Below are 11,887 nucleotides of genomic sequence, written 5' to 3'. Positions count from 1 at the left end.
GTTTGTGTGGGCCGTGTAGGGTAGGAAAAAGTAACATTCTTAAAATCAACTTGTCCATGAATGTTCTCAAGGGGCATTTGAGTGCCACCGGTCACTGGAATGGTGGGCTGGATGACAAGGTATTCAAAAACTCTGGCTCCTGCACTCATGCCACGTACAACTTGACCAAACAAGAGAGACATGTGGCCTAATGATCTGAAACAAAGAAATGTTATTTTATACAGTAAGTTAGTTTTCTGAAAATTTGTTTCAATTTGTGTATTCATTATGAAAAGCTTTTAAGCCCTTGACTAATAATACATGTATAATAACACAGGTAAGTAAATGAGTTACAGGAAACCTGTTGTAACATCTTTGACAGATCAGACAGTAGCCTGCCAATAGGCTCTCATGTTTGAGTTAAAAGCATGTGTGAGAGACATACATGTCAGAAGAGATGAGCCAGAACCCACCCTAAATCCCACATTGTTCTTAAACTCACCCACGTGCCAAAGTGAAAATCCAGAAAGCAGTGCCTGAGTGGAGAACTCAGACACTACAGCCTGTTTGCAGGCTAACAGATCACTAACATAACTTAATTAGATTAATAGAAGGGCAGCACACACACCAACACTTCTCAGAATGAACTAATTAATAAAATCATACATTTTTTGCACTGGGGTGATTTCCTTATTCTTTTGAACATAAATAAACAATTTTTGGCACGAAAATATGCTTGGATGTTTGTCCGCCAACAGTACCTGTTCCAAGAAGCGAACAGTTTTGCGAGAGCGCAGCTTGAGGAAAACTGTGAGCTCTGAGGAACAGATAAGGTCCAAGGACAAATATCCAAGCATATTTTCATGCCAAATGGAGGCTATTGTGTTTATTATCTTTCAAATATTTTTCACAATGCTTGCGATTTTGAAAATTGGGGAATATCCGAGGATATGAATTCCCCAGTTTCAGCTGGGGCATATTCAGTCATGTAACTTGTTTAGACCAATTGCGAGCAAGCGAAAATATTTGATGGATTATGGTTGCAGTTATTCTATGTCTGTATGATGATTTCATAGCTTTATATTGCTATCCTAGAAATCAACTGACCCCAACACTACAGCATAACAACCACTAGCCAATAAGGGCAACAAGCTTATCAAATATGTAACTTAATAGTCCTCAGAAGTATATGTAGCTATTATGAACAACAACGAAAAAGATATTATATAATAGCAGTTTCTTTTGACATTGTAGAAGGCATGGTGGCATTACGGTTAACACACTACTCTCTGGATGAAGCTGTCTGGGTCTGAGGCAGGTTAGGCCAGATCATTGACTTATATCCTGGGGAAAGAAATGACTCTAGTATAGCCTCTAGAGTGTGGAAAAAAATTGGCACTGGCAAAAACAGTGTCTGCAGGTAAATGAGGGGCAGCCATGTCAGACTAACATCTCATTTGCTGTAAGACTTTCTATTAAATGGTTGCCTACATTATGTACCTTTGAATGGTCTGTGTAGCCACCAGGAAACTCATCAAGTCCCCAGGTTCCATTTCCCCGTTGGCAAGAAGTGATCCTCCATAGTATAACACAACCAATGCAAGGCCATTAATAGCCAGGTTGGCCATACCCTGGAAAGCTCCAACTCCAATTCCCAGCAATTCATTCAGTGTCTTAGATTTGGATACCTCATCATGATACAGTCTACAAGAAAGTTGCAAAATTATACAATGTACGAAATACTGTACCTGAAATCTAACTCTCACAAAAATGTACTACTTCTTTTTCATACAACCTGTTGGATTATTTTCAAGCCCTCAATCAACAAAAATTGTTTAAAACCAAATTTCAAAAAGTGCCTCATTTATCTACATGTTTAATAATACATTATAATTGTTAATATCAACTGGTGTCTTATAGGGGTTAAATTAAATTTTACTTGTACCAAGATCCAGATGTTCAAAAGGATAGTGCTATCTACCACCCAATAAATTACTATCAGGCAATAAACTTTCGTTAACCGATAGTACGACCTTTTTGCCAATACCGTGGCCATTTTAAATTCCATTGTTTCAAATATGTACGGTAACTAATTAATTATGGAATGCTTGGGGGCCAAGTACATACTAATTAACCCCCTGAGAATCCCATGATGATGTCGAGATCTGAAATCAATAAAAATCAAAATGGCCACCATTTCGGTAAAAAGGTGAACCGTAGGTTCCTATAATCCTATCATTGAATAACTGGGGACATAATTCTCTAGAAAAACGAGCCTTGTTGGTCAGTTTTAAATGACTTACTGTATTTTATGGCAAGGTAGTCTTCATGTCAATTATCCGAGTGTTCTGATTGGTTCTCTCTAGGTCAGGATTTTGCCATATGAACCATTTTCATGGAAATGATTATAAGCCGTCTATTCTTTTGTTTCCCATTGTAATGTAATATACTACAACCAGCTGACCTAGCTTCCTAGAGTCGGACTGACAAACAGGGCTGCTGTTAAGTTTTGATTCACCTGTAGCCTTGATATTCATGCCCGAAGCAAACTTGTTGCTTACGGGTGAATTGTATCAGCTACAGGCCAGTTCACCCATAACATCAAGGGTCCATCAAACATACTCAGCTGTAACAGGTGATATGGGTTACAGCCCTTATTGACAGCCCTGGCAAATATTGACCCTCGGTTGTTTTTCAGGGCCATGCTGTACTCTATCCATACTGCCACAACCTTGGGGCAATATTCCCAGTAAGGCCCATGCACTTGGTTAGTAAGTCTAAGAGGTTAATATTGCAATTAAAAATTAATATGAATGATTGTATTAAGTGAAAAATGCACTACTTGATTATCTTACTTTGTTTCTTTGTCCTCCATAGCAAAAGCTCTCACTGTTCGCGCATTTCCCAGTGCCTCATCAGCCACAGCAGTTGCTTTGGCAACCTGTGCTTGAGCTGCCCTGGAAAGCCTCCTTAACAGTGACCCAAACAAAGTGCCACCAATGATGACAGTCGGTAACACAACCATCATCATAAGAGTGAGTTTAGGTGAAATCATGTAGAGTGACACCACGCAACCAATCGTCTGTGTTGTGCTGCGCAAGCCTTGAGAAATGACCTGCTTGAATGCACTCTTGAAATCCTGGATGTCAGCTGTCAATCTTTAAGAGCAAATATATGCTATGTTTAATCAAGAATAAACTTAAATCCTGAAACATTATTGTAACTCTTAATACACTTGTAAGTAAGAATGATAAGCATTTCATTTTGGGCAAGTCTAAGCAACAGACCAGTAAAGGTTACACAGGGACAAATGTACATTGTATGAACAATCCATCAACCTGTGCTTCTTCTGCAAAATTATTAACTAAGGTTAGAAATAATAAAGTAATTTTCAATTATTTCATGATGCCATACTGCTAGTTATCAGTCGATGAGGTAAACTGGTTATACATCAACTGTAAAGCATGATGTTTTGATGTGATTGGTTGATTTTCCACAGCTAAGATTGGCTCATGACTTAATAGAGTGTATTAACTATTATATATAAGTGCTATATAAGTTCTCATGAGAAATTTCATCAGGTGCATGTGGGTTCATGGATCTTCATGTTTTTTTTTTTGTACAAACTCATGTTTGTATCCAACTGAAAAATTAAAAACAGTTACATGCAGTCTGAGGTTCCCTGCTGTCTGTATTCAAATTATAAAGTGTTAGGAAATCTTGACCCTGACTGCCGAAAGCTCAAGAACCGTAACTTACCTGTTAACTAGTTCTCCAGTTTTATGACTATCAAAGAAAGCAATGTCTTGTCGTATCAATGACGCAAATAAAGCATTACGCATTCTTTCTGCCAACCTCTCACCAAGGCATGAAAGAAATGAAATGTAACAGAATGTAAGAACTGCTTGAGCTCCGTAAATTGATATCAGTTTCACAGCAGGCTCTCTTAATACTTGAAAAAAATCATTATTGTGAGCTCCACCTGTTAAACTTGAAACTGCATTTACCAGGTTTCCCAGCAACAGTGGCAATTCAATGTTCACCATGGCAACTGCAAAAGCACTCAAACCTGCCAACAATAGCAGCCATAAATCTGGCCATAGGAACTTCCAGAATTCTCTGAAGTCAAATTTTGGCTGTTTTTTCTCTCCTTCTTTGCCTTTCTTCTCTACGTGGTGTGAAGATGATTTGTGGCTTAACTTCAAGCCACAGTGTGCGCTGGAGATCTTTGATCTGACAACTAGTGCTACAACAGCTAAAAGTCCTGTATATTTAAGAAATGACCAGTGCCTGGCTGAACATTTTGGGTTCTGTTCTAAAAATTTCCAGATGTGCAAAGTTCTTAATCTAGTGCCAAAGTTGTTTGTAGTATTCTTTGCTAAGAGTTTTGAAATTGGTTGTCCTCTGGTGATTGCTGTCCTGTAACTGCTACAAAATAAAAGAAATGTATGTCAATCATAAATAAAAATGTAATTACAATGTACCAAATTAAAGAAAGTATGTAATGCAGATTATCACGAGTAGGAACCAAGCTCAGGAAAGGACATTTCTTACACAATGTAGCTTGAACCACAATCATAAAAAAATTGCCATCATCAGTCTGTGTAAATTTACACAGACAGCACTGCAGTCATCACTGTTTGTGACTGCAAACCATTTTTCCACCTCTATATTGCTGAAAGAACAACAGGTTAAAAAATGGCAAGCAAAGGTCTGTGGTCTACATTTTAAACTTTTATGCTTCCCTGATCCACAGGGGACCAGCAGATCCAGGCTGTGAGTTAGCAAAGATCATATTGTACAATGCCCTAGAGTATTTACATGTTTTAGAAGATGCAAATTATTATAGAATCCTAAACAGAAAACCCTTCCTTCACCCCTCCCCCTGGCCCCCTTCCCTCCATTGTGTATTTCCTGCTGTCAGTACCCTTGCTGATTTGAGGTGATTTTAGCAAAATGGAGTGGATAACCTATGCAGCTAAACTCCCCAAAAATGATAAATATAAAAATGTTACACTGGTTTAGAAAAGCTATTATAATCTTTAAAAACCCGAAATGTCCCAAAATTACCTAATTTGGTGCTAAGGCAGTAACCAATACCCAATGGAAGTAAGGTAGAGCATTCCTATAAAAATTTCTTGTATTCTCATTCTCTTAAAACGTCTTGTAGATATCTCCCTGCTATTGATCAATTCAACAAACTGAAATGAATTTAGTCATAACGTTGTCAAAGTAGCTGTGGATCCACGAGGCGATAGCTGAGTGGATCCGCAGTCTACTTTGACAATGTTATGATGAAATTCATTGTCAATAACAGGACAGTTGCATTAAAAACTGACTTCAATTTGTTTTTTACAATAACAAATTATTAAATTGTCCACCCTCGCTCGCTGACGCATCATTTAAATTATAAATTCATGTGTCTGTCCACTTATTGACAATAAAAATTAGCCAATGAGGGCGCGAGAATTTCTGCACTTATTTAAAAAATGATCTTTGCGCATTCACAGCTTGAGCTTGGGTATTAAGCTAATGTGATGGAATCAATGTCTGTAAGATCACTGAAGACAAATAACTGGCACTCTTTACAGAAATGTATGAATTTGTTTGTTAACTTGAAAGTTTCTGCTTTCCTATTGAATTCACTCTTCGGCATCAAAATGCGCACAACTACACACAATTGCAAATCTACCTTACCGGTAAAATCAAAATGTAAAAAAAAAAAAGATTAAATATCAAATTATAATCCATAAACATAAGTACAAGACGCCTTTGATAACATATTTTTCATCTAAAGTAGTTAGCAAAGAAATTTAATCATTAAAGGGTACCAAACTGAAAAAAGGTATCCCAAACCAGACTTGAATGGTCACTGGCGCCACAAAATGATTGGTCCGGAGAAAACGCCGGGACGTGAAAATGATAGCTAAAACATAATTTTTTTTTTTTTTTTTTTTGCATACCTGCTAATTGAAGTAATTCTTGGAAAGCCAGAGAAAACATGACTCCGTAAATGAGATGTGCACAATTTTGAGGTCAAGAAAGGATACATCTCGCCTACGAGAAGCCAGCTACAGTTTCTACAACGATTCGTCCGCCATTTTGGTTTGGAGCAGCAACTCGCTCCAGGCTTGCTCCAGGCTGCACGAGTAAAACGTTGGAAAGCCTGGCGGTTTTGGCCTTGGATACTTCCCCCCCCAAAAAACACTGTGCAGAAAAAAATTGCGGGAAAGTTATTTATCCACAGCGATCAATTCAGAAAAAAAGTCTGCATCAAGGAGTAGAAAAGCTACGTTCTTGATATGTCAGCGAGCTTGAGTTGCTTGCCGTAAAAAGACATTCATGCGTGGAACTGCTTTGAATTCAGCACGCATTTCCTTGGGAGGTTTGTGAACGCCTGTCGTTTAACATGATTATTATCAGCCATCACCCAGCTACCAAACACGTGATTGTTCTGTGGGGAATTTAAAAAGCGATACCACTGAAAGTTCAATCCATCCAGGTTTACTTGGCTTCGATCCGATCCACTAGCAATTTTGTTCAATCCAGATTTTGAGGCGTGTTTAAAACAAGAAATGGCGAAATGACGATATGCCACAAACCTCACAATTATTGACAGCTAACCACTGTCGAGTCAGTGATAATAATTAGGCTAAACTGAACACTACTTAGGCTAACCATAGTGCCATTTCGTGTTTTAAACACTCCCTAGATTTTAGTAATTCTATCGATCCGGTCCAATCTGAGTTAACTCGACAGCCAGTTAACAGTTTAAAGATAAGCTAGCCCTCTTTGAAATTTTAGAAGCAGAAACTGTCTTGCATGGTACCGTCAGATGAGGAAAAGAGGCCTCTAAATGCGAGCATCCGTTTCACCCTTTAAAAGCTACTTGTAAGTCAAGGGAAATTTGGTTTTTCTTAACTCATTTTTTTCCTCAGTCAGCAGGACCCAAATCGCTAAGGAAACGTGTCCGTGTTTTGCCACTAGTTGCAGAAGATTTTCGAAATAGGATTAACAAAATATGAAGTGATCGTACAAAAATCGCTCCCGGAGGAAAAAAAAAAGCACATATCGAAAAATGAAATTCGCAGGCACGTTGTCGCTGTTAGTATAACAAACTAGCTAGCTACTACTGTCCATTTGAGGGCAAACGGACAAATATACCATATTCGTATTCTCGGTATTGGACTGGAACTAGCTTGTAACTGAGACTAACAGCGGCGAGTCTTTTCAAATGCAAATGACATAAATCTCCTTTTAATGATATCCTCCCGAATGAGCCTCCATTTTCCAGCGCAATAAGAGAATTCGACGAATACGGCCTATTCCTTTTGAATTACAGCTTTTAAAAGGTGATCCGGACACTCACATTTAGAAGTCGTGAAAAATGCAGCAATTCATTTTATTTCAAAATTCTTGGTATAGTTTGGTAACCAGCTCTATAAGCTTTAATTTGATATGGGGGTTTAACCTGATCAACAATTCAAACCTGACGCGCTACATCGCTTGGACACGAGTCACCTGTAAAGATATATGGTAACCTCAAGACTCTAGCAGTAATCAAAGATTATGAGAGTGGGTTCGACGCTTTACCATCAGTGTAGGGTTTTTTTAATCACGTTTTCCTGAGTTTTTAGAGGCAGGTCTTTTCTCTTTCTTCCTCCGTCTAAATTTGCACGACACCAATGGTTAATGACGTTAATTATGATTTAATTATATCTATTATCATTATTCAAAACTTGCTATCTCTTGATCGGCCAAGGGTCATCACTGGATAAGTTTGAAGTTGACTTCACGTTGTTCATGTTTGGCCTGTCAAATCATTAGCAAACAGTAATACACTGAAACCAGATTGTAAAAGATCACGTTGCAACTTGTAGCATAAAATGCTTACCTAATGAGCACGTGCGCCAAATCACGAGCACGAATTTCAAATGAACTCAACGTCACTAATATTCTATTACTACATGATCTATTTATAACTTAGCTGACCCAAGATGCTTCTCATACTGAGTGTTTATTATCACCTTTTATATCGGTATTACAACCATTGCCACTGATTGTTGTCAAGGGGGCGATGAGAAAAATATTGTTATTGGGAAACTTAAATCATATATACAATTTTGGCTCTCATCTCTCTTTGAAAACTTGCGGAATCATTGAATTACTTGCTGCCCCTAGCTGCACGTTTGCGCGGTTTTTTGCGACTCGGTTGTTCTCATAGTTTTCTAGTTTCATGCCGAGCCTATTTAGAAATTTCGAAAAACTTAACAACATTTTGTTACGATCGATTAACTTTCAAAGTGCCTTTAAATTTAGAAAGTAACTTATAATTGCTAGAGTTGAATGCCAACAATGCCCCTTCGGACGCGGTTAATATCAATATGGCTTTCATGGCCTCAAAACCACATAGAAATCGATAGGTTTTCAAAGTGTTTCTAAAGCGGCGTAGCTTCGGGTACTTCAAACACTTTCGAGACGTACCCGACGTCCTCCAAGTTTGTAAACCAACGGTTTATCTTTTGAAAGCTTTATGAAAATCGACGGACTTGATTTATTACCGGTTTTGATCGACGTCATGTTGTCGAAAGACGTGAACCGCATTGAAAAATATGTACGATGCGCTTTACGCAAATAGCGACAGCGGACTGTTCGGCGTATTTTGTCAAAAACCAATGACGCCCAATTAACACGGTCCACAAAATGAAATTGCTTAACGACCATTTTAATTACCACCTATTGAAATTTTATCAAACAGTGTCAAATCATTCACACTCATATTTGATCACTGATTCGATTTGATGATAACCCATCAGGCTCTAGGGCAATCCAAAATGTTACTTGGCTGAAAATGTTCGTTTTCCTTCTTGATATTCGTCATGTTTTCCTTCATTATTCTTTGATAGAGAAGATGATTTTTGAAAGTCACCCAAATATTTGAGACGATTAGTATTGATTAGGAAAGAAAAAAGTGAATTAGATGAGTAAGGCCCCTCGGCTAGCCTGCGTAGCTGAAACGACTCTTTCGTTTCAATTCTTGAGTGCTTCCCCAAGATCTGTAAAATTTCTCAACAATGTGGAATAACTAAGTCTTTTAGGTCCGAGCAAAAGGCTATTTTGCAGTATTTTGTGCTGGTACTAAACCGACGCTCCATCCACTCTGTATGTTGAGTAGACCTTTCTTCAGAGTACAATACAACACGCTCTGTATATGGCACCATATTAAACGATTCCTGCTGATTCTCTACGGCTGTAAATGGCGAAGTATATCAACAAGATTGTCCAGAAATGTTTTATTAATTTAAGGAAAAATGGTCGTCTATGTGCTTTTGTAAGGAGACTACCTCGATAAAGTGAAATATTTGGTACATAGAAGGAGTCAATATACATTACAGACAGAAGCCGTGATAGTGCCAAATTGGCACAGAACGAACTCGAAATTTGAAGACGGCCTTTACACTCCCGCGGCCGACCACTGGTCTCTTGTCGCTCCGAATCACCCCGAAATCGAATACTGCCGACCACGCTTACAGACGTACAAATACTTATGCGTTGATTAATTCGGTGCCGGTTATAGGTAAATATGGTTTACTCTTTAACACCCGCCAACACTGAAGGATTATACATACCACAATATTGAACAAGATTTGAAAATTATACGAAAACCGCGAAAAGAATGGATATAAACTTTTTAGCATGTTTAGGCCTCATTCAAGCTTACAACTGCATTTGTTCCCAAATCCCGAAATTCAGGGAACTTTTACTCGGACTTTTGAGTAGAAATGCGCCCACAGCTTCTAAATTGAACTCTTGCCCGGTTTCAGACCAAAATTGTGCCTTGCGTGCTGTAGCATCTCGGTATAATAAATAAGGTCCAAGATTGACCCGATTATACGTAGATGTTACAATACTATTTCCATAGTCCGTGTTGTTGCCCTTTCCGAAGCCATGATACTTAAACAAGAATCAGTACTGTTGGCAAGGTATAACTAAACAGGTTTCCTCGAAAACAGTGCAATTTAAGACCCGGGACGTCGATCATGGCTGATGAACTGGGTTGCCAGAATTTTTGGTTTTTGTTGTTGTTGTTGTTGTTTTTATCAGAGACCAGTTTACCAACATATTAAGTAGGATTAAACCAGTCTCAATTTTCAAATCATCATCGTCATGTAATTGAAGACAGTTTGTTTGGTTTCTTCTGAAACCTGCTCAAGGAGACTTAGACTGCTCAAGGAAGTGGGTGGAAGAGTAATCTTTCTCCCTCCGACCTCCTCTTCGTATGAAATAAACGCCCTGAAACCACCGAAACGTTTACGACACGAATTGTGTCCTGTAGATCAAACTTAACCTATTTTTGCATAGGAAGTGGTAGATTTAATTATGCGAAACCTGAAACCTACTCCATGTTTTTATATGCTGAAGCTTAGGACTCAGCGTCTTGTAGACTAGCACACGGTAGGGCTAACCCTGCAAAAGCTGCACCACATCTTCTGGGCTTCTGAACTTACCATTAGAACATTCATTAAAACAAAAGAATCCCATAGACAATGGTGCCAGCTTGATTCTAGAGAGTATCCCCGCGCTTTAGCAAACCTGAAACAAATAAAAAACAAGAGGAGATAACGGACAAATCTTGATGTCTCAGCTAATTAACTAGTGAAGCAATTAACTGAACTTTAACCACGGAAATATCACACATAGCTGAATACAGTATAGCGAACCAAGCGAATTAGTTAAACCGAAGAGACACGCCTTGACAGACCAACACCCGATTTACGTGCGATTGCTCGTGTCTTCCGCCGTGCAGTGGTTTCCGTGCGTCGCAAATAGTATCAGTTTAAAACTGCAAAAAATGGTAGAACGTTCTCGTATAAAAACTCGGCTATAATCTTTGTAACCAACTTCCGTTACATGATACCGACAGTAAAATTTAAAACAGAAAGAAATTGCTCCTGTTTGCATTATGTCACTCTCATTTCAGTCGCGGTATACTATTAAAAGCGGTGAGATAACCTTAAAATTTTAGGCAGATCTTTTGACTGAGAAAGATATTGCGTACCTCTCGTGGCACGCCGCGAATAGAGTACACTACACAATCTCATTCGTTCTTTTTAAAGATATGTAAAAGCTTTTAAACTAACATCCCATTAATAGAATTTGTTAAGTAACGGCGGCATCTTTTTGTCAGCAAAACAGTAGATGGCCGCAGTAGTCTTGGACAACAAATCCAGTGACAGCAACTATCTTTGACACGTACGCGTGTCGTTCAACGCAGTTATCAGGACGAGAGAAACTGTACTGTTAAATATTTTCTCGATCATCTTCTTGATACGCCACAATATTTCAGTTTCAGAGGACTTTAACACTCTAGTCTTAAGAAACAAGGGGTCTTCTTGCAGGAGCGTTTAAGAGAATTTTAAGTACGGCCATCTAGCAGGGAGGGAGAAGGGACTCTTAATTGATACCAAGTCAACTGTACGTTCATTTCTTTTCTCTGGAGTTTCCCATTTAAAACACGCCATATGGCATTCTTCGCTTGAGATCGATAATTTATCAGTGCGTTCTGTTTGTCTTTACGGATAACTTCAGTGTCTTTTTTTTTAATGTAAATACGACTAGCTGCCATGTTGTTGGCGGCTAGAAATTAAAATAATGCTGGTTTAGCTTAAACTATTTGAAGTCAACTGACTTTACAACTCTTTGCGATATCAGGACTTCAAAAACTTCGATATTTCGAAATTAGCCACTTATTTCGAAATTCGAAGGACTTCGACATTAAATTTCAATCGTTAGCATGATGCAATTGTTGCTAACTCCCCTACAATGTTGCCGCTCTGTTCAATTCAGGTCCCCGTCCATACATATCCGGATATTTTTCAATCCGCAACTTTTTCTTTCCGAATTCAAG

General features: G+C 38.5%; 1 protein-coding gene across 1 annotated transcript in view; it reads right to left on the bottom strand.

Annotated features, from left to right (window-relative positions):
- LOC145499449 (mitochondrial potassium channel ATP-binding subunit-like) overlaps positions 1 to 6,464 on the bottom strand; it is a 13,068-nt gene extending 6,604 nt beyond the window's left edge. The window contains exons 1-5 of the mRNA XM_081478961.1: positions 5,943 to 6,464; positions 3,739 to 4,407; positions 2,835 to 3,137; positions 1,480 to 1,683; positions 1 to 195 (exon numbers count right to left, since the gene is read on the bottom strand). The exon at positions 1 to 195 is cut by the window's left edge and continues 205 nt beyond it. Of these exons, the coding sequence (XP_081335087.1) occupies positions 1 to 195; positions 1,480 to 1,683; positions 2,835 to 3,137; positions 3,739 to 4,407; positions 5,943 to 6,031 (1,460 nt within the window). The 5' untranslated portion in view covers positions 6,032 to 6,464. The remainder of the gene's footprint in view (positions 196 to 1,479; positions 1,684 to 2,834; positions 3,138 to 3,738; positions 4,408 to 5,942) is intronic.
- Between the last annotated feature and the right edge of the window lie 5,423 nt (positions 6,465 to 11,887).

Source organism: Orbicella franksi, chromosome 10 (assembly GCF_964199315.1).
Source record: "Orbicella franksi chromosome 10, jaOrbFran1.1, whole genome shotgun sequence".
NCBI lineage: Eukaryota > Metazoa > Cnidaria > Anthozoa > Scleractinia > Merulinidae > Orbicella > Orbicella franksi.
The sequence above is the reverse complement of the archived record's forward strand: the minus strand, read 5'-3'. Positions and strand labels throughout refer to the sequence as shown.